General features: G+C 35.8%; 1 protein-coding gene across 1 annotated transcript; it reads left to right on the top strand.

Annotated features, from left to right (window-relative positions):
* The first annotated feature begins 5068 nt into the window (after positions 1–5068).
* On the top strand, positions 5069–24679 carry LOC126370383 (uncharacterized). Its single transcript, XM_050015221.1, has 32 exons — positions 5069–5072; positions 5163–6219; positions 6287–6527; positions 6671–6788; positions 6915–7166; positions 7437–8023; positions 8239–8390; positions 8763–8948; positions 9174–9297; positions 9523–9676; positions 9869–10092; positions 10202–10415; positions 10566–10762; positions 11357–11521; positions 11868–12074; positions 12456–12660; positions 13071–13257; positions 13973–14150; positions 14641–14862; positions 15065–15232; positions 15713–15814; positions 16541–16618; positions 17274–17377; positions 17609–17658; positions 17747–17945; positions 18619–18831; positions 19233–19374; positions 19726–19870; positions 20100–20278; positions 20580–20801; positions 23627–23710; positions 24216–24679. Exons 1-32 carry the CDS (start codon positions 5069–5071, stop codon positions 24375–24377), a joined length of 6522 nt encoding a protein of 2173 aa, XP_049871178.1. The 3' UTR covers positions 24378–24679.
* The last annotated feature ends 65 nt before the right edge of the window (positions 24680–24744 follow it).

Below are 24744 nucleotides of genomic sequence, written 5' to 3' on the forward strand. Positions count from 1 at the left end.
TAACCGAGCTTTCTGTTAGACCAACGTGATAGGTGGTGAACCGTATCGCCTATCGTATCTATAATGGTCGAGCCAACTGTGTTGATGAAAACTGCATTAGATTACTGCTTAGATATTTATTTTAAAAACGTAATCATGTTATGAAATATTTCGTTATTTACGACATCAGAATACGAAACTAATAATTATATGGCACATAACGCCAACGCGCGTAGTTTGTCAAGCTATGAGAGCGAATTATATTTTTTTCGCCCCCTACATAAAAGGAAGTGGTGGGCGATCAGATTGTTTTCCATTCATATTGTGGCAAGGTTACGCAAGCCTTAGGCGCAGTAAACAATTTGTTGATGCAATTCCCTATACTGTATATTATTACGCACTTATAAACACTACGATTTTCATTCAAGTTAATACTTTCAATTTACCTCGTTGTGACTTTTTTGTAGTTTCCAATAATAAATATAGTTAGTAGTTTATAGTTTCTAGCAATATACATGCGTGGGTATACAATGTATCTACAATACACCACTACAGGCGTGCTGTTAGGCTATAATACTTTAGTATAAGTATAGTTAGTTCATCCCGTGCCTAATCGATCTGGGACAAAAACATATTTATTTATAATCTTATCTGATGCCAAGGGACTTGTAGTGAAAGATGTGTCGAATACGATTATCTACTAGGAAATACCAATAGGGTAACTACCCTAGTCAAATCAGTTACTTTTTACTAAACGTCAAAACACGCAATTAGTATGGAATTTGTATGAAAAAGCTACCTGTGACGTCATAGAAAAACGTGACCAAATGTCTCACTTATTATTACATTTTTCATTATTAAAATTCATAAATAAGTTAAACAGAAAAAAGGAAACACTTTTTGTCACCTTTAGATCTGTCTTTATTTAGTAATAAGGATTTCATAATTTATCTTTGGCCTAGGAAACTACCCAAGTCTTCATCCATCTACAATATTTAATCGCAGGATTTAGTATCCAAAAGTGGCTGCAAGTACTGGTCACTTGTGGCTCTGCCCACCCCATTAGAAACGGCCGTGATTGTATATGAATATATAAAAGTTTTTTATTAATGATAACACGAATTGGTAAGAAAATAAAAGCGATTAGTGAAATCACGACTATATTTCATAATTCCCTTAAAAAAGACATCAACGAGCGCTCTTTTTGTCTATTATACTCGTCGGCAATTAAAGTAACAATTTTAAATACGCCAAAGAAAGGTATTATTTAAATAATTGTAATTAGAGCAGTACAAAAACGTGTTGAAGCTCTTTAAACGTGATTAGTAGACAACTTGTCAACTCAAAATCAAATCAAATAGGTATACTTTATTGCACAGAACTAAATTTCAACAATCAGACATAACACATGAACACACACACACACTTCACACACTTGCCTGGCTGATAAATTAATTAATCCTCTAAGTACGCTGACTTGCAGCAGCAATATTCGTTTGTCCCTTTTGCGGTGGAGACGGGTGGACCATGGTGCGAGGAAGCTAAAAAGTTCCTTAAAGAACTAGGGCGACGTCTGCGAGCTCGTGGTCGTGACCCCCGCTCCGGATCGTACCTGGTTCAGCATATCTCGCTGGCCATCCAACGCGGCAACGCGGCTAGTGTGATGGGTACATTTGAGCCGAGGCGGGCTATTTGACTAACTTTAAGTTTAATTAATATCTAGTTTATAAGCAATGACATGTGTTTTTGTAACACTTATTTATTTATGACAATAAATTATTTTATATTAATCCTTTTCAATTTAAAATACTTCATTGCACGCGCAGGAAACCAACAAAAGAGAAATGAAGATACCTAATTGTTACTATCTATCTCTTCCAGGTAAAATTCCCTTCCGTTCTAGGCCAAATTAAACAATCTCGCTCATGGGCCAGTAAAAAAAGCACTATTGTTCGTTTCCAGCAGTCACTAAATGCATGTGCACCATAAAATAATGGCCGGCCTAATTTCAAACCACAATTAAGACAAATGGCTACGTACCCTTGAATTATTTACTTTATTCCCTGATAAGAGTTTAAGCTCCATAGTGATGAAATTCGTTTTTAACTAGCCAGCACATTCGATCAATTAAATTCACCCGAGTTAGTTACGTTTTATCAATTCCGTTAAAAGGATAAATGGATAATTGACCCCTATCCGATGGTCTTTGGATCTATCGAATTAGACGGATTAAAACAGTTCCACGCTCCACATTTCGATAATCAGAGACTAATTTAAGCGGCTTTTTACTTGCAATACAGATTAAAGTGTGACTTCTGAACTTAGCTATGAATGTCCCTGTAACATAAATAAACTTACGTCCATTATAACCCATGAAGTAACCATCTTCTTCTATCGTGTGGGTTGTGAGGTGAATTACCAACCTCATCAACCCTGGTGTCAGGGTTATTATTGAGCCGCCAAGGTAAGTAACTATAAACAAAACAGACAAATATGCTACTTACCACTTTTGGTGCTTGTTTGCATCTAGATAAATAAAATTATCTATTGAAATGGTTATGAAAATGCGTGGGTACTTACTTAGTTCATCATACGATGCTGTACTACCTATCCTAATTAGAATTGAGATAGGTATTATTAATTATTATACAATAATAATTGGCGGCTATCCAACCGATTCCAATAATAATATTGTTAAATTCAGTAATGACGGCCTCTGCGGTCCAGTGACTGAGCGATGTGCTCACGATCCGGTCCCGGGTTCGATTTCCGGTAGGGATAAATCACAAAAATCACTTTGTGATCCCTAGTTTGATTAGTAAATTACTGGTTGATCACCAGATTGTCCGAAAGTAAGATGATCCGTGCTTCGGAAGGCACGTTAAGCCTTTGGTTCCGGTTACTACTTACTGATGTAAGTAAGTCCTAGTCGTTACATGAGCCATGTCAGGGGCCTATGGCGGCTCAATAATAACCCTGACACCAGGGTTGATGGGGATGGTGATCCACCTCACAACCCACACGATAGAAGAAGAAGACTTCACTAATAGCGTTTGCAATCGACAAATTTTAACAAATTGACTGAACGTTGCATTCTATTTGCGATCAATCTCACACACTTCGATGGGCATAGTACCTACTCGTTATGGCGGATATTCCATCAATCCACATGAAACGTTTTGTATCCCCATTCGCAATAAGAACGGCAAAGGACTGAAATTAAAAAAGTCACACCTTTGATCCATAAGTCAATTTCTACAACAATCTAGGGATGATCGGTAGTTGTGGTAAAAATAATATTAATTTACACCGCAGACAAAATGTTACATATAAAAAAAACAAATAATAATAAACAAAATATTAAATATTCATTATATGTAATATAATAATGTGTAATATAAATATTATATTACTAGGGGGAAAAACATTTACATTTCGACCTTAGGTTCAAATTGTAGGTACGTATGTCATGACAAACACGACATATCTAACAGCATTGCGATATTAATGGTGACTCAAAATGTACTCTATACCTACGTACTAATATCTGTCTTTCAATAAAGACGTAGACAGGTAGCTACTGTACCTCTTACCCACTCTTTCTTAATAAGTCAAAGTTCGAAAGTCTTGTTTAGAACGCCTACCACTTTACCTAATATGGAATATCAAAAAAAGATGCTAAATATATATTTGAATTGATATCATCTCAAGACATGTTTCGACATGAATGTAAATAATGTTATTTCATGATTCATCGATAGATGTAATTACGCACAAAATATGGCGTATAAAGGTTTTGAATTACTAATAATATTTTTTTAACTACATAATTTATACACTTATTTAAAAATAGGTACGTGTATTTATCTATCTACTAAGTTACGAATTTATATAGGGTATCGATAGAATACCTCAGCAGGTAGGTACATAACTATACAATTATAGTTATGTACCTTGCTTGCTGCTTTTTTCTGTTGCTTCAATAAGCAACAGAAAAAAGCAGGCCCAATTTTCTAGCAACATAAATAAACTCATTACAGTACCTAATTATGACGAAAATGTCAACAAAGTAAAGCGACTATAAATTACTAATTACAATTACCGTAGAAAAAGCTAACAAGGTAGCTTAGAGCGCCTCAAATGCAGATAAATACCCACTGCGAAACACTGGAGGTATTTAAAATCGTTTTATGACAACATTTTTCACCGATACACGGGTCGGACTACCATAAAAGCCTTGTGATTATGCGGCCACTCCGCCTTTGGTAGCTAGTTCCAATCCTAATTATCTAGGCACTATGGAACTTGGATATACGAAGAAGGAAACATACTAATGCCGCCGCCACTTCTCGCTTAACATTTATTAAAAAGCAGAAAATTACCTACTATTTATCTATACGGTAACTTTTTTGCAATTTGAAGTTGCGTCGATCCCTATTTCACCCACTGTTTAGATATTTTCTTGACTTGGAAAGAGAAAGACAAACTAAAAACGTGAGAAAATCGCAAACAAAACGTTGTAGTTTTAAGGAAACTTGTCTACAGACAGAACATCGACCTCTTATAGGTACAATAATACAATGTAACGAGGTGACAAACTTTATAGCTTGCCTAGAATAACAATTAATGTAATAAAATTGTACATTATAGTTTGAAAGACAATGAAGCCAGTAACGTCTTCGCAACATTTTATGTTCATGTATGTAGGTTGGCGTGCCGTGCGCACATCTTGCTTCGACGTCCGGCTCTGCCTACGTCGCGGCGAACCGTGGAAAACATTGCGTCACCACCGCGACCGTTTTGCACAAAACTGTCTAAAACTGCTTTAATGGTGATGACATCAACGACATACCCATTGCTACCATAGCTATCACATACTTATCGCAATTCTATAAAATTGAATATCTCAAGCCTATCTAAGATTCTAACTAGGTATGATCAAAACTCAACAGGCTAGATTACAGATCGAAAAAATAAGCCCACTGGATTTGTGATCTCGAGCCATAAAATTTCTAATCTTTACAAGTAACTATGTCTCTGTGCACAGTATTTATCAGTACTTTCTCATTGATATTTTTTTACTAAAACAATGGGTAAGCAAAGCGTAATTATATAAAACAACTTGGTACTTAGGTATTTAAATTAGTACTCATACTGACTAAATGTATATCTTGTGTTTATAGAATTCCAGAAAAGAAAATCGATGGCTTCGCTTAATAAACTCAAAGACAAAGCGGGTAGTAATGTTAATATTAATCATCGATTAAGTCGAATTACCCCAACCGCACTCCAAAATTTGATATACTCCGTAGACATTGGCAAGCGACACAGGCGTTATGCTATTCTTCAGGAAGCTCCACCGGAATTCACCCACAGTAGACTGCGATATTTCCTCCTCATGTACTCAAATACAGCCTGGAAATTATTCATCATGATGACATTGTTTATAGCATACTTTCTAGACACATGTCTCTACACATTCTTCGAACAACACGCAAGGCCACTTTGGATGATCGTGGTCCTTATATCTTTAAATTTTGTCTTCACTTTTGACGTATGCGTAGTTGTTGGTTTAAAATTATCTAAGAAATGGAGAAAGACTCTAAATTTAATGGAGGCTGACACCTTTAAAGTAATATTTGATGTTATACTCGCGATTCCGTTCTGCTTCCTTTACCTAATATCATTTCCAAAAAATGTTTCCGTTTTCGATTTCTATGCAATTGCCCCAATAGTGGCACTACTACGGATCTACAGAATACTAGAATACTTTTACGGTAAATCCTTACAAGCTGGGAGTAATCAATGGATTACGTTTCTAGGACAATATCTGGTACTATTCGTATTATCTGCTCACACATGGACTTGCATTTGGTATCTATTTTCGTCCAGAACTTTCGATTTACACAAGATTCGCGATTCGTGGTCCATTTCGGCAGTATATTTACCAACTGAGACAACATCCGATTGGTATTTCGTATGTGCGTATTGGTCAGTTACGTTCCTAACGACCAATGCACTAGGTGACCTGTACCCAATGACCACAACCGAAAGAATGATAGCCACTTTGTCAATAGTACTTGGATTCACACTAACGACGATTGTGTTCGTCGGCTCATTGACTTCGCAGTTTATAACAATGACTACAAGACGTTCAAAATATGTAAGACAGCTAAATAAAATAAGGAATCATTTACGACTGATTCGTATGGATAAAGAAACAACAAGACGGATCATAAGGTAACGCCATTCATTTCATATGTTTGGTAGTCGCGATCAATGGAAATGAAACATGATTTCCTTTCAGATATTATGAAGATCTATGGTATCAAAAATCGGGAGTTTTCAAACCAAAATTAATGAAATTGCTGCCGAGTCCGTTACAAATGGAAATATGCTACGATTTGAATGCCGTGCCTCTATACAGCTCTTTAGTCTTCAGAAAGTTGCCAGAAGCATTCCTCAGAAGACTGTCACTAGCAATGACTCATCAATTTTATTTACCGGGCGATGTTGTTTACGAGCATAATCAAAACAAGACCATTATGGTAAGTTCATGTTTACATTATTGATATTTGTACAGACAACTTTGCGTTAGGGTTGTCATAAGAAACAATGTTTCCTTTATGTATATTAAATGTATATTAAATAATATTATAAGAAAAACTCATTGTAATTATATATTTTCCAGATTTGCGTCACTAATGGCGTTGTAGAACTACTATCAGACCAAGATGATGAAAGTCCCATGATTTCGTTTTGTAAGGGAACTTGCTTCGGGGAAATTTCCCTAATTTATAATATACCAGGTAGGTGAACTGATTCAACATTACGCTAAATTCGGTGATAAGTTGCAGGTGGATGAAAGAAAGTAATTTCATGCCTCATACAATATAAATACTACTACATTTTCACATTGCGTAAATATTTTACAGCACGATGTACTGTGAAAGCTGCAACGTATGTAGAATGTCAAGTTCTAGAGAAAACTGAATTCATTAAACTAATGATTACATATCCAGAGGTAGAAACCAAAATTCGCAAAGAAATTGATGCCAGGATTGCAAGAGCTCACAATAGAAAAAAAGACAGCGGAACTAAAAGCCTTAATTTGAACATTTATGTTTCTAAAGATAAGAGGAAAAGCAGAATCAAATGCTTGAAAGACAAACTACGCTTTATTCAGGGTTAGTGTTTTTGTCTTGTTACAGATTACTATTTATTAGCATACGCTGTGTGACTAGCGAAATGAGGTTACTTCTCTTAAGAGACTACCCAGAATACATTCGCTTTTCTCAAAGCAGCGATAGTTAGGGCTATGTAAACCACACTGGCGAAGTCGGTATGTGAGTGTAGGTACACCTCAGAGGCTCTTAACCCTTATTGAATCTAAGGTGAACATTATAATGCATACCTGCAATTCATATGCCTGTTTAACAAAAGTAACAATTTTTCAGGAAAAACGGACGTAGATACAGTAACAAACGAAGATATGCTTGATGAACATTGCTTAGATTTGTACATTATATCTGAACATACAAAGAAACGAACAATTCCGTTCACGTGTATAACGCCCAAATTTCCGTGGATATTAGAACACAAATGCCGCTTAGTAAAGTACTGGGAACTGTACATGCTCTTTGTGGTCTTTTATATTTGTCTATTTTACCCTTACTTCATTGGCATCGCGAGGTATATTCCCGGTGGATTTTTCTTCTCATCACAAGTTGTTGTAACCGTTTCTTTGATATTTAATTTGACAATAACATGTGTAACCGCTATAAAAACGAAGAAAAAGTATATAAACGAGTTTTGGCAAATAGTGAATTATAGAATGAATACTCTAGGATTTTACCTGGATATGATAGCAATAATACCATTTGAGCACATAATAACGATCCACTCGACTGCCTTATATCGTGACATGCATCGAGATCATTTGTTCTACGTGTGCAAAGGCGTTAAACTGTGTTTGATTTGGAGACTCTCAAACTTTTTGGATAACTTGGAAAGAAGGTTATTATTGAATTCCCTCATGGTGAAGGTAAGAACTTAGATTAGACATTGTAATCCTTTTATTTGATTATTGCACTGTGAGACGCAGGAGTTGTGGAGAAAAGATGTGTCACTTCTAAGACGGTCGTTTATTGTCTGTTCATGAGTGTGGTATATAACATAGATATATACAGAGCACTTACATAACATAGGTGTGAAGGTACACACTACATGATAAAGAATAATTAATTTGATAACTTCCAGGTTACTAAATATTGTATATATATTTTCTTGTTATGTTACTGGTGTGGAGTAATTTTGTACATGGAAGCATGCTTTGTAAAACGATGCGCCGAAGATTCCTGGTTTACAAAGGCATTGAATTTGAATGAGCATTCACATAAATTTATAAGCAAGTGAGACATTTGTATATTGCTGAAGAGGTTTTCAAAGTATATTATAGAATACACTGAGAATACATTTAAGAGATAAGACAAACTGCAACTCTGCAAAAATATTCTAAATTATATTGATTTAAAAGATGTGTTGCTGTTGCAGTTTCTTGTCATTTCTTCTCCTCAGCCATAACACCTTGCGAAATGACGTAAATTCAAAATGTTACATTCACCTTCAACAAGTTTATCCATGATAATTACGTTGAATAAATGATTCTGATTCTATTTAGTTTATTAGGAAAATAATAGTAGTACTTACACTATTGTTTGCACAGGTGTTTATTTCAAGAGGACAGATTAGGAAATTATCATTAACTGCACCTACATTTTTAGAGTGGATTATCCTCTTCTGTCATCGGTATACTTTGCCACGACAATATTATTATCGGCTGGCTATGGTGACTTCGCACCTGGAGACAAATTTGACATGGCCTTTGTGGCGTTCCTCAGTCTATACGGAGTCCTACTGATCGGATATTGTATCTCGGAATTCTCTGCGATTGTCACGCATTGGGCGAGGTAGGTGCCTCATGTATTATTTCTGAAATACCTATACATATTTTAAAGAGGCTTCGATCAACAATATAACTAGATATTGTGTTAGACGTCTAAAACGGGATATCTAAAATATCGATGAACTGACCAGTGAAAGTTTATTTAAAATCGTAACTGAATGAGTTCATTTGAAAAAATAAGTTTGATAAGTTAAGGTAAAATACTAAGTAAGAACTTTTTGATACACAGGACAAAAACTGCGTTTTTGGAAGTAATAATAACGATTGACAAATTCATGATGGAAAATAATATGCATCCGGCAATAAAGAACCGAATAATGGCTTTTTACGAATTGCAGTGGCAGTATAATTCGGTAAACTTTAACCGATGTACTTAACAAATCTCGTTGCTGCGCAATGTGCCCTTAGGGTATTTACAATGCGGTATGAATGTAAAAAAACAGTGGTACTTATTACAATTGCATCAAACAAACATGGGACAGTCTAACAAAATGATTTTTGACAATATCCCCACCTGATCTCAGACATCCAGATCAAGAGCCGAACTGCCTTCGTTTTATAAAAAGGAATCATTTCAGGGTGTCGAGTTAACTGGTGACAACTGGTTGGAAAAAACAATAGTGCCAACAGAGCTGCGAAAGAAGGTGCTACATCAAGCTAGATTTAAAGCTTTGACGTCAATAAAATTCTTTCAAGTCAAGAACAAAGCGTACATTCATACTCTTACAGAATGTAAGTAAACCATCTGTATAAGGTGGGCAGAACTACAATTCAAACTAAGAATGTGAAAAGAAAAAAGAAAAGCAGAGTACTTAGGTATTTCGCTGATAATAGTTTAAAAAAATCTTAGCATTCCATTTATTATGTGACATAATATCGTAAAATATAAATGAAAGATTAATGTTCCGCTGTTTTTTCTTTCAGCGGCAAGGGACATAATATTACCTCCAGGAGAAATAGTCTATTACGGAGGCACGGTTTCTCGAGAGTTGTATATTATTGAAAGTGGATACTGTTTAGTAACTAATGATGAATTAAAAGAGAAAAATAAAGAAAGAATTATAGGGCCTGGAAATCATATGGGTTTGCTCGTCCTGCTTTATGGCGTTCCTGCTGTTAGCACTATGATTACTTTGACACACTGTAAAGTAAGTATAAAGCAAGAAGCGAATATGGTACTGTTTTGGAAATGAAAACATGAAATACAAACGGCGCACTTAAGTAAAAATCTAAAATATATTTCCATGTGTTTCCTAGTTGATAAGCGTAAGCTACGCTGCTTACACCTCGGCACTAAGTTTGTTTCCTGACATGAGAGAGCACGTGAACCTTCTATCGTATGATGAACTAGATGAAATGACGATACAAGCCGATACCCAAACATCTGGCGAGTTTTTGAAACACTATAATCAAATGGCAAAAACGCAAAGCGTAATGAAAATTACTAACATTCTACAAGATTTTTTAAATGGTAAGAGAATTTTGATATTAACATAAAATCATCCGGTTTTTTGTCGCCAATGATAATGCTGAAAAGAAAGCCGAAAGGCAAATTAAAGCACCTAAATCTTTGATAATACGGATCTTTACCAAGATTTTTTACATCGCTGTATTATTGCAGATTCATTCATAAATGTTTTAAATGATTATGAGAAGAAAAAACAAAGCTATTGGAAGTCTTACAAACAATTCCATATTTTGAACAACATTGCGCCTTACTTTCTCATGCCAATCGCAATCACTCCAAACGGAATATTCCTGAAGGCCTGGGCCTTTTTTAGATTAACTGTCGCGTTTTTACTGTGCCTCATTATACCGGTAAGATACAGATAAGTAACAATGATATTTAATATCATTATTCAATCTTGGGTTGCTCTAACATAAAGCTCCGTGAGACGCTGGTACTTAGTTCATCGTGCGATTTATGTACATCTAACTATCCCAATCTAAAATATACTCGTGGGCTTATGTTATATTGTTGTTTTTCAATCATGCTGCTTACCGTCTGATTGTACATTATGTGTTATTCTCCTTTGGTCTATTGTGTGGGATGAGGGCAAAGCTACAAGCAACAGTAGTTTTCGTTACGATGGCACTTACACCCCGTACAAGAACGTACAGGTAGCCATACAAGTACAGAAAACAACTTACTCTGAGGATGGAAAAATTGTTTATAAGCAAAAGTCCTTCTTTTCTCTCTTTCTACCGTCTTAATAATAAAGAAATACACAAACGGTACAAGAAGAGAAGACCAAACGGTGACCTTGGGTAAATAAAATAAGTATTTCACAGTCAAGCAAAGTTCAATCGACTTACTTAGCTGTGACATATTTTAACACACGTTCACCGCTTGTTTGGCGGTTAATATTCACATATACTACATACCTACCACCCTGTATTACTTATTTACAGATAGTCGTATCCATGGCTCCTATGTTCACAATGTTTAATGAAACAGTAATGTTCTTAGAAACAGTGTGCTATGTAGACTTATACTTAAAACTACACATTGCATATTATGGATCAAAAAATCAACTTATCTACCATCCGTATTTAACTGCTAAGAACTATTTGAAAGTAAGTAGTGCGCATTACAATTGTAATACATGCATTATAGTCCTATATCCCTAGCGGGGTGGACAGAGTCACAAGTCATCCATAAGACAACCCGCAGTCGATATTCGTTCAAAGATAGATATGATGAACTGTACAGTGATACATTAGCAGCATATCGCCCTAATAGATAGTTAATCATTTTTTGAAAGGATTGGTCAGTTAGGTTGAAGATCCTTTTTGGTTGGTAACTGACCTTTTCACCCTTAGTGCCTATAATTTTGAAGATTATTAACTGCTAATTCATAAAGGCACAAAATTGTACCATATTTTCAAACCTCGTTTTATCTTTATAATAATTTACTTGCAGCGAACGTTCACATTAGACCTGCTGACATGTTTCCCTTGGTATGCCTTGTGGAAGTTGTTCGTACCGAAACACAACGAAGGCCACACACCGGAAGACCACGAGTTCAACCCACATATGTACCACTGTATCATACGAATGGTCAACATTATGCAAATATACAAGTTATATTCTGCGTTCTGGGCTGAATCTATTGCTGCTCTGAAAAGGGTAATTTTGGGTTACTTCTTCATGGTCCCGTAGTTATGAACATTTTGTTAACAAACGTGATATTTAGAAACGTTTAACACGTCCCTCTTTCGATTGGAAAATCTATTCGCTAATATAATGTTAAACAGAATGTTAGGGGCACCGTACCGAATACTGAGGGGCATGATTCCGCTCAATACTCTGAGTTTATGAAGTGGATTTTTCGGTCGCAAAATTCAATGCCATACTTTTGTGATGGAAAATTCCACTTGATATTAACATGAGCTAAATCATCCCCTTAGTATTCGGTACGGTGTCACTAACATCATGTTTTTGTGACATTTGATTTGAGAACTGCAGTTTTATACCACGAAGATAATTTGTGTTAATTACCTTTTTCAGGCTTACTTGATGAGCGTTGTTCAATTTCTAATGTTGACTTTGTTCTTCCTAAACCTATATACCTGTATACTGATAACGTTCTCATGCAGATACGTTATAGGCGTCGATGAAGATGATTTTAAACATAAAGTGTCAATGTTGTCGTTAAGAAAACCTTACAGACCCGCGGTATTCCATCCTGATGGGAGCATGATTTGTCAGCTTGGTAAGATTGTAGGTTATACTTTTTGCGTTCTACACACCAGCGTATGACTGCTATATAAATAAACCATTTTATTGGTATGCCTCTTTCGCACTAGCTAGCACGAACGACACGCATGACGCATTACAAACCCCACGAAACCCGTGCCGCGGGAGCTTTACTCTACATTTCAGTCTATTGGCACACGTACCATGCTAAATCGCAAATAGTATAAACTAGAATTTATTAAAAGTTTAAAGGCCTATCTTACCACTCTGCAATAAACTGGTCGATAGTTTATCTAGTGGATAAGTGTTTGATAGCAACACTATGTGCCAAATAAATTCTGGATTAACTGACAAAACATTTATCGTCATCTGTTGAATCAGACAAAATTTTGCAGTCGCCATCGCTTTTATAAATCTTCCACTCAGGTTCCTGGATTGACGAATCTCAGATCATAAAAGGGAATCATTTGACACCGACTAAGGTGTACCTGTTGGCTTACTACTGGGCCGCTACCAGCTTCAGTGGGGCAGGGTTTGGAGACATAACAGCTCAAGATACTTGGCACATGATATTGTCAATTTTGATTTTGTTGCATGGAGTATTATTCTTTGGGTAAGCTAATGTAAAACAATTTATCTACATCTCACTATCAGGTGCAAGTGGAATATAAAGTACATTCCAACATGATGCTATGTTGAGTTAACGACTGAGTTAGAGTCTTAAGAGTTTGCTTCGTTTACACTCCAGATAAATTAATACGATCCGATACGGTTTAGTACGACCTACTCTGAACCGACGTGCGTGTATGAAACGATTGATGAATGTGAAGGAAGCAAATGAAGTGTGTCAGGATTGAAGCAAATGGAATTCTATAGTCTCTGCTTACCCCGGTGAGAAATAGGCGTGATATGTATGTGTAAATATTAATAGAAAGTATTTAACTATAGTACACTATACACTCAAAGTTCTAGCATATCAATAAGAAACGGGATTCAAAGTCTTTGTTAAACAGAAACAGCAATACTAATCAGAGTATAAGGTACCTACCTGATAATGCTAAAAGTTCAATGAAAAACTTCAGTGGAAAAAAAGGAACTGTGGAAGAGAAGGGGAGGCCTTTGCTCAGCAGAGGGACGATAGGGTAGAGAAAAAAAAATACACTTCTTTCCTCCACCAACGCGCAATAGAGCAGCGTTAGTGTATACTCCATACTCCCTCCGGTTCATTGTGGGGAGGCCCGTGGCCAGCAGTCGTATTTATATAAGAAGCTTAAGGTTATACGCTTCCTTGAAAAACCCTGTTACATAACCCATTTATTACGTTTCAGATATGTATATGCGAGAATAGCATCACTCAAGGCTATGGCTGACCAAGTGGTGACAAGATTCTTAGAAAACTTGAGGCATTTGGAACTATTTATGAACAGAGAGCAAGTGCCGTTGGGTCTGAAGAAATCTATAATCGAATATTGGAAATATCAATGGAAAAGAACCGGAGGGTGGTCGGTTAGTACTTAGTAGCTATAAATAAAAAAAAAATAGAATATAAATATTATGGATCTACCTACTCCACTCCAATTTCATCAGTCGTCCCATGATCATGGCACTTGCAACAGAGTTGAAATATCGGGAGTCTCATATCCCTGATAATAACGCGGTAAGAACCCGGTATTATGTGTTTTAATTATGTTAGATTACCTACCCATACTGATGAGTGTACCTACATTGATTATCCACACGATACTGCTCGGGTAAAATGAGTCAGGTTTTGATATACGACGGGGTAATTTAGGTTTAGGATGGGACAAAAAATAAATATCTAGAGTAAGTAGTACTTAAATTCAACTAAGTACTGGAGTAGAGATCAAGCATGAGCACATCAGCCAAGGTGGGGCAGCTGCACGGCAAGCGATACGTGGTTATTACAAAAAAAACTGTGTACTGTAGAAGACTGAACAATATTCGACAAAACTACCTTATTTATATTTTCTTGCAGCATCAAAAAATACTGGGTAAACTGCATGCAAATTTGAACGAAGACGCCGTGTTGTATATGTACGAAAAAACGCTACGCGAAATACCGTTGTTCGAAAACGTGGAAAACTCTTTCTTTAGAGCTTTTGCTAAAAAGCTGAAAGAACAATATTTCCAGAAAGGCTACATGGTAATGAGGGCTAATGAAGTTATGAACGTCATGTTCATCATATATAGAGGAAAGGTAAGAACGATTCGACTAGGATAAAGGTGTGCCATGCAAATTCTCTAAAAAAAGGTAATATTCTTTTAATGAAAATCAATTATGGCTTAATTTTGGGTACCTTTAGATTAAATCCTATACAAAGAATAGCAATTTTGATTGAAACTGTTTCCATTTCTGACTGAAAAAAATGCTGTAGTCTATTTTCATTACTATTTCTAAGGTGGACGTCATAAGCGACATAAATGAGGTGGAAGCGTGCATGGGCCCTGGCGGAATCTTCGGGAACATCAGAGGCGCGTACAAATTTCGGACTATGTCTAATATAGTCGCATCTAGAAACATTGATCTGCTGAAAATACGCGGCGCCGAGTTTTATGCACTAATGAAGGTAAAACGAACTTTACCTTCTTTACTATACCTTCTATTGTAAGTCGCATAATGACTATACTAATTTAGATTAGGATCTCCAAATATAATCCAGAAGAAATGGGTTATATTTCTTCTATTTAGCTTCTTCTAGTATAGAACACCATCATAAGTTTATAATGGTACCGATTAGGGCTACCAACTTAATTTTAACTTAATTTGACAGGACTAAAACTAGCTCCAACTCTTTCTTACACTTATTGTAAGTAAAGGACGGCACTGTTTTATGAGGTCAAACTAAAATTAGGTTTAGTATAAATAAGCCGTAATAGGCACCAGTATAATGTTTTGAGAATCAATAATGCGCATTAAAATTAATACGCGTCTGAACTAGGTGTATGTAATTTAATATTATGCGGATTTATAATTATGCTAAAATAAGACATAGTACCTATTATTTTTTTTGAAGAATTCTTATTGTTATCTTATATTATTTTTACAGAGTTACCCTACTGTTTATAGAAAGGTTAAATACTCTGTTGATTCAACGGCCAAAGACTATGTGCTGCCTACGATTATGATTGACGAAGTTGTAAGTCACGTGGTAAGTCAGTGTAGTTTACAATTTATAGGAAAATGTAAACTCATCAACTCACTAGCTTTTATAAGGGGTCCGCTGATCTCACCATCTGAAGTTATTGGTAAGACCCCTAATTCACACCAACTACAAATTTAATCTCATTCTATTAAAAATATTTTACGTACTGTTCTATGGACTAGATACTCTTTTTTCCGATTTGCAAACAAATAGATAAACAAACAAACCCTACACATTACGAGTATGTTGTTAAAATATGTGTAGGGTTTGTTTGTACTTCTGCCTCCACTTTGTTACCATTCTGCCCTTGAAGCTAATTAATGCAAATTAATTACATGTTAACTCTCATATTAATGAACAAAAATAGTAGTAACTACCTATTCTTTTTATCAATAAACGAAAACTGTCAACATTCTCAATTGTTAGAGGGTAAGACATTTAAAAAACGTCTAAAAAATTGGCTAGTTGATATGGAATTTTATGACTTGAATGAATATTTTCAACAACAATGATATTTAAAATTGACAAATGTTTATAATATGACTAATTATTAGGTACTTACTTAATTCCTTGATGCTCAATACTGATATTATTTGTAATATTGTACGTCCGACATGGACATGCTGTTGAGACAATTTTATAATGTTTGACACCTGCATGTATGTACCTACACAGCTTCTCAATAAATGTTTCTTGTTTCTCTCTTAACTAGTCAATATTAATAACCTACAGCCGGAAACACATCCTTCGACATACGAAGACGAGGCCGAAGAAGAAGAAGAAGAAAGAGATGGGGATCTGTCTCAAGATGTAATGATAATAAATAATTATAATAAGTACATGAACATGAATGAACATCAATCCGAGAAAGTGAAGACAAAAAGTTCTACAACCGACAGTGGAGCTACCTTAGTAGATTACAGAGCGACAAGGATGTTTTGGCGCGTGGACATAATCGTAACTGACGCCAAGTCTTATGAAAACGACATTTATGACAGTTGTTATAAATGGTTAATGTATGGAGATGGTGCACATCAGTCCTCCTGAAAATGACATTGAAGCGCCACAAGATTCTTGTCGATCTATATGACTGTTTGTAACGCTGATAGTGTACTTATTTAAATTAGCCGTTAACTTGCATCTTAATAGAGAGGAAGACCTAGAAGGACGTGTATTGACCAAATTGGGCATACCCTTAAAAAAAGGTCCAGTACTACGAACCGGCGCGGGGTGCTAGTATGAAACGTTTGATGAGTGTGGAGAAAGCGAATTCAGGATCGAAGCAAGTGGAATACAATAGTAATTGCTCATCCCGGTGGGAAATAGGCGCGAGTATATGTGTATATTATTATGTTTGCATGTTGCAACCTAATAAATTTATCTTGTGTGTAAAAGCTCCACAAACTTTCATCTTGTCTGCTCTTGCTAAAACTATTTTTATAATTAACTTTAATTATGTTTCTAGATAGAAAAAAGTATCGTCTCGGGTTCCCATTGCTCCAAATCTCAGATGTCAATGACACATGCGGATTATGCCTCGTCAGTATGGCTAATAATATTGCCACACAAGTAATTATAATTTTATTATCTTGCACCCTTTTTATACACTTGCTTCATAACTGAACACGTCTCTCTCTGAAATAGTGTGAAGATTGAATAATGTGAAAACTAGATCGGTACCGAATTGCTACGGAGCAGAGGTGGAATACTAATTATTTATTGAAGGAATATCGCTCATTATTCTTGACTATAGTAGGAAAACATATTTTATTGTGTACATTATTATCTTGTACTTTACAGGTGGTTTCGCAGCAGTGTCATATCTGACAGCAAATGGGTGACATTTATGGGTAAAGTACTTTAAATATCACTACGAACAATTGTAAAATTTACTACACCACCTGCGACCAATCCTTAAAAAACGTAATTAATTTTCAGAATACTTTATCATTTTCTTAGCGTATGCAGAATTCATGATTCTAGTTTATCAGCTAGCGTTTCTATCTGTCCCATACTATTTCTACATTTGTATAGTGATGGACGTAATTTTCTTCTATAAACTGTTCCTGGACTTCCACACGGGATACATGAATCGTTACGGCGACTACGTACTGAATCCCCAGAAAGTGAGAAAAATGTAAGTAATTTATTTTGAAATTTCATTTTCATTTTAACTTTTATTCTCAATTTTTTTTTAATTTGTAACTTTCTGTTACGAAGGGTACTAATAATTATTATCATTTAGTTTCAAATGTAGGTAAGTAATGTCACATTATTGTTAAGAGGTGTAAAATATTTGAACTAATGCACCATCTTATATAGGAGCATTCTCTCTTAACTTGCACCCAAGAGGTCCGTGTTGCTCTATGACTAGTACCATACACAAATCTCATCCTTACTTACCGTGTACAGTCATGAGCAATATAATGTACCCACTTTAGGACTCTGTCGCAATAACATATTTGATATTTAGTGAGACTTACAGTTCAATTTGTCAAAAAAGTTAATGTGACATGGTACCAAAGTGTATACATATTAATGCTCTTGACCGTACTGTCTAACGCGTAAGTGCGAGCGAGACAGAAGACGCGTTTTCCCCCTTGCTCCTAAGCGGCTTAATGTAAGACCCAGAGGGGGTGAGATCCACGCCCGATACGAATTGGTGCGGGACGGAGATTTACCCTTCTATACGTAGTATTCTTCTTTATTCTACGCTAGTACCTAAATATCACCGCGAGCCACTTGTGCACTTGAATCTGATCTGGCCTTTGAAGTATGTCTTTGTGTAAATAACCATTTTATTCTCACAGGTATTTCTCAAAAGTGTACCTACGGAGACGTGACTTGCTAGCCAACCTGCCAGTGTGCTACTTCTCCCTCCTCATACGTTTACCTCCAGACATTAGTCTAGCCCTATTCTGCTACTTGCGCACGCCGCAGATATTCAGAATATCTTACTTATTCACTTATCAAACTCACAGAAAAATAAACATTGGCTCGGCGAATTTGTTCGTTAAATTGACGTTAGTAAGCAGGAGCTTATTGCTTGCGTAATAATGGTAGTTGGAAATGATTGGTTGCATTCGATTGAAGGATTACATAGCGCGATATTCGATGTATAGATAATCACAGAATACATGATATATGATTGTATTATTTAATATTATTGATAGCGATTATAAGTAATTTGGGTGGAGCCATAGTTAGAAGGAAACATCTTGTAGCCTTTTTACTACCTATTAGAAAGTTAAACTCAATATATTTTATTATTACATAATTTGTTTGTCTATCTATGTTTTATGAATATTAGGTTGCTTGAACTATATTTCTTTGGAATAATTTCATAATGTTTATGTTTCTTCTACAACTCTCTCAACATTAATTAATTTAAAGTAAACCCTAACGCATTCTACACGTTTAACAGAACAATAATAATTTGGGCGTCAATACTGTCCCATGTGACCGCTTGCCTATTCTTCAAGCTGTCTTGTCTAACACCGAAGCATTGCACTACAAACAACTGGATGACTAAAGACGAATTACATTTGAAGCCCAAATATGAGGAGGTAAAAATAATAATATGATTTTGGGTGCGAGCGAAGTAAGGCGGAGCGGAGGTGTGCAGATTCGATCAATCATTGAGTGAGCGAGAAAGCGACACAAACAAATCGCTATCTCTCTCGTTGTGATTGGGCGATTCCTGAACTTGTGATTTTTCTGTTCAGCTGTGGTTCTGTGAGAACGCAGAGCGCGTTTGGAAAATAGGCATAAATTATAATACGAAATGGGACTGAAATCATGTGCATTTGGAATTTTAGAGGCACTTAACATCATTGTAGTTTATAATATTAAAATTACAGTAGATACATTTGTAATTTTAACAAATGCTTTGGAATTGTGTAATTTTCTTCTTGCAGGGCCAGTTCTTTTCCCTTTACATAGCTTCTCTGTGGTATGTGATCAACTTGATAACCATTACTGGAATGGGAGATGTATCAGCTCAGAACGATTTTGAAGTTATTGAAACCATTATCATCAGTATTGTTATTAAGTTTTGTACTGGTAAGCTTAACAATAAACTAACTTGAGTTAAGCCTAAAAAGACGATCATTGAAGTAATTCATCTAAAAAATCGGATATAAAAGTAAAAGTACAACGGATATAAAATGTCAAATAGCAATATTGCTTTTTAGATGAATTGCTTTAATGTGGCCTTTTTTAACCCCCCCAGATTTTTGAAAAAGAATGAAACTTCAAGGTCTAAAAAGGACTTAGAAACCCGTTTTTTCAGGTCTTCTAATATCGGAAATGTCAGCCATGATTACGGCGCACTCATCGTCACTCATTGCCTATGACTATAGTATCAATGAGCTTAGAGACGGACTTAGGGACATGGATCTTAGTGACCATCAGATGAACAAGATGTGGGACTATGTCCGGGAACTGTGGAACAGGCAGCAGGGAAAGCAGGTGAGAAAGCAGTGGGAGAATGTACATAATATTATGGGTAGTAGTACTAAATTTATTTTAAGTTATACCTATCACTTTCTTATCCCTCCGGATAATTGAGAGGAGGCCTGTGCCCAGCAGTGGGACGTACATAGGCTGTGTATGTATGAGTGAATGAAACAATAACCTGAATTAATCAAATAGGCTTCTCACTGGTAAACCGTTTGTCGGGTGCTGTTAACTTTATTCTCTAAGAAAGAAAAACAAGCAGTACCTATCTTAGATGCCGATCAACTAAGCATATCCGTCATCAATTCAACAGATGCCAGAATTAGTCTACAGTCTACCGTACCGGTTTCGGTGTGAAATAATGGAAGCGGTGTATGGATCTCATATACGCGAATCAGTCATCTTCAGTAAGACTGAAGACGACTTCAAACGAATGCTAGCGATGTGGTTGCGTCACTGCGTGTTCTTCCCAGGGAACTACATCGTACAATGCGGGGATTCTGATCAGAGCATCTATTTTATACACCGAGGGGAGGTAAGGCACTAAGGGGTTATTGGGTGGTTGATTTATCTACGCTAGACTGGGAGTAGAGTTCAGCTGCTCATACCGGGCATGTCGTAAAACGACAAAATGTTTGAAACTCAGAAAGAAAGCAGAACTTTAAATCTTTGTCATCGATAGTTAAATTGTTTTGTTATATAAAATTAAGCAAAATTAAAAATTTTGGAAAAACCCACGACGGTAAAAATATCATCGAAAAAGAATAAAATAACTCAAAACCCCCGACTTAACCCAATTATTATGTAACGAAATATTATATTAGACTTAAAAATACTTTCTAAAAAAGAGTTGATATCTCGAGACATCGGTAATAGATATACTTAAGTACCTAAACAATGAATATGGATGTTTACAGTTTTTTCCTAACGTGTCTGTTTCTCGAAGATATACTTAAATGTAGCGATAATAATTTTACCATAATACATAACCGAGGAATATCCGTCGGGGGCTGCCTTTTCTATATGAAATTTCAACAGAAATTTAATCATACTCATAAGTGTATTTTATGTCGTCGTTAAACATCTACAATTCTTCAATAATTGTATTCACGTCACTAGAAAAACTTTAGCTGGGTTAATGGCAGCCCCCGACGGATATTCCTCGGTTATGTATTATGGTAAAATTATTATCGCTACATTTAAGTATATCTTCGAGAAACAGACACGTTAGGAAAAAACTGTAAACATCCATATTCATTGTTTAGGTACTTAAGTATATCTATTACCGATGTCTCGAGATATCAACTCTTTTTTAGAAAGTATTTTTAAGTCTAATATAATATTTCGTTACATAATAATTGGGTTAAGTCGGGGGTTTTGAGTTATTTTATTCTTTTTCGATGATATTTTTACCGTCGTGGGTTTTTCCAAAATTTTTAATTTTGCTTAATTTTATTTCAGACTTTTTAGAGAGCATATACGAATTATAATCTATATAATGTGTAGGTAAGATCTCGCAAAACAATAAGTGTGATTCATCCTACCACATAATATTAAGTCCCTTATTATATATTATACAGTTGCTTTCTGTTTAAAGTTACCTCTATAACACTCATCTGAGAACATGCACCAATCACCCACGAACTCATTCCTGAAATCCGCATTGAAATCAGACAATACGTTTTAATTTTAATAATATTGCAATATAAACGTTTCACACTAATATAGCAGCGCCTCCTAGTGAGTTAATATCATAAGACTTATCTAAGACCATGCACCATTCAACTACGAACCCATTGCTGAAAACCGCATTGAAATTGGACAATTCGTTTTAATATTATTGCAATACTATTTTTCACTAATATTGTAGCACCCTCTAGAAAGACGTAATTTTTATATTATTTGGGAACATGCAATAAGCTACCACGTACACATTGCCGAAAACAGAATTTATTTTAATCGGACATTTCGTTTTGATTATATTGCAACATTGTTTTGCACTAATATTGTGGCACCCCCTAGTGAGTTACAGCCATGACACCTGTCTAAGAACATGAACTCATCAAACACAATCCCGTTATTGAAAACCGCCTCAAAATCGGATCATTAGTTTAAAAGATAGGTGGTAACATTACTTTGCACAAACGCACACACAAACATCTCTCACCCTAAACGCATATACCTGCTCCGTTCCGTCGTGGGTAATAAATGTAATTAAAATTATACTAACCGTTATTAACAACACTTTGCTTTACTTAATACATAACATACATAAACTGCCTATATACGTCCCACTGCTGGGCACAGGCCTCCCCTCAATCAACCGGAGGGGGTATGGAGCATACTCCACCACGCTGCTCCACTGCGGGTTGGTGGAGGTATTTTTACGGCTAATAGCCGGGACCAACGGCTTAACGTGCCCTCCGAAGCACGGAATCATCTTACTTTTTCGGACAATCAGGTGATTCAAGCCTGAAAAGTCCTTACCAAACAAAGGATAGTCTCACAAAGTGATTTCGACAATGTCCCCATCGGGAATCGAACCCGGACCACCAGATCGTGAGCCTAACGCTCTAACCACTAGACCACAGAGGCTGTTTACTTAATACTACCTGATTATTGAGTGATGGGTTCAAGTTTATGAATTAAATGAGGATTAATTGGATGAATTTGATTCACTTGACCACACAATCCACGTGCCACTTATAGTCGATCTTGATTTTTCTTTAATCTTCGCCAATCACTTCGTATTATCTACAATTTATTGATTGTGATCTTCTCTGAAATCTGGCTCGAAGGACCATGAATATGCCTGATATGCCTTTTTACTGATTTTTAAGGGATTTAGGTAGCAATGAAACAGCACCGTGTTCGACGTAATTACGTGTAATCAATGGAACCGAAAAAAAAAACGCCTGTCAGAAACAATTAACTAATAAAAACTATTGCAAATAAATTGCTATTATAAATTGAAGAGGCGTTTCGAATAATATTGACTCTAAACTCTAATATTGTGGCGCCCCCTAGTGAGTTACAGACATGACACCTGTCTAATAACATGAACTCATCAAACACAAACCCGTTATTGAAAACCGCATCAAAATCGGATTATTAGTTTAGAAGATAATTAATAACATTTCTTTACACAAACGCACACACAAACATCTCTCACCCTAAACGCATATACCTGCTCCGTTCCGTCGTGGGTAAAAAATATAAGTTTAAACACTAAAACCACGGAAAAATCACGCTGTATTTTTCTCTCGCCTCATTTATTAAACTCTGACAGGTGGTATAGAAGTTAGGTTGAAACAAAACTTTTTGATTCGGCGCAGTCGGGTAATAAAATATTCATTTCAGGTTGAAGTACTAACCGTCCATCCCAATTTGACTGAATCTGTTTATGATATTTTGGGTCCAGAAGACTGTTTCGGGATTGCTCAGGTAAAGAAAAACCTTCGTTATTGTGTCTACACAAAGTCCCCAACCCAAGTAGGAACAAGTAGTAAGTATGATGTTAGGCAGGCTCTGATTATACCTGTCATTGACAAAGGAAAGGGAGGGACAATTGACAGCTGTTAATTTTAAAATGAATGAGTGAATCAATGACTAACCTGGGCAATTCAAATCAGCATCACGCTGATATGCAACCCGTTGATGTATGATGTCAACTTAATTCGGTCGGGTTATTGGCCAATGTAAAACTTTTAGAGGGTTGTTTAAATTTCTGTCTAAAATTGACGTGTGTTCCATAAATTGTATGTCTGTCGATTACTCCCTTTCGTTTACGGCGGAAAATAAAATGACAACTTAAAATAAAATAATATGGCTGTACTGAAATCAACCCAAATAAGTAAGATAGATATGTCCAGATGTGAAAGTGTAAGCCAGAGAAAAAGATTACTTCGAAACAATCAGACACTATACACCAAAACAAACCTTGTTTCAGGGTTTGTTCATAGGAGTGGCGCATCATTTCTCGTTCCGAGCGCGAACAGTAGTCGACATAGTCTACTTAAAGCTGGACCAATGGAAGTACCTACTTGATTTCTATCCAAAATCAGCTAAAGTTGTTCATCAAAAAGTGTCTAATGTTTACATGGCTATCTGAAACATTACTATTAAGACTTTTGTGTAAGGTATAATTTCTCGGGCTTAATTTTCGTTCGACTCTGTCCACCTCAGAAAGGGTGAATTTAAACTTCCTTCAAAAATATGAAGGCAGTATCGAACATTCAATTTACCTAAGGCATAATTAGTTTATTTAGTGTCATAACTAGTGCTGATTTTGCCGAACAAAAAATAATTTTAATTTAGTTTAGTTAGACCGTTTTAAAAATAGTGCTGTCCTTGACTAACAATAAGTACAAGAAAGAGATAGAGCTAGTTTTGGAACGCGCAAACTAAATTAAAATTAAGTTTATTTCTGCCAGAATTGGCAGCATTGTTAGAATTAATTTTAGTTCGAAATAAACTAG

The sequence above is a fragment of the Pectinophora gossypiella genome, chromosome 10, assembly GCF_024362695.1.
Source record: "Pectinophora gossypiella chromosome 10, ilPecGoss1.1, whole genome shotgun sequence".
In the NCBI taxonomy this organism is placed as follows: domain Eukaryota; kingdom Metazoa; phylum Arthropoda; class Insecta; order Lepidoptera; family Gelechiidae; genus Pectinophora; species Pectinophora gossypiella.

Excerpts from the sequence above, each read along its gene's own strand:
- LOC126370383 (XM_050015221.1), top strand. Across the intron at positions 6,220-6,286 it reads ACAACAAGACGGATCATAAG|ATATTATGAAGATCTATGGT; the intron begins GTAACGCCATTC and ends ATTTCCTTTCAG. Across the intron at positions 8,024-8,238 it reads TGAATTCCCTCATGGTGAAG|GTTACTAAATATTGTATATA; the intron begins GTAAGAACTTAG and ends GATAACTTCCAG.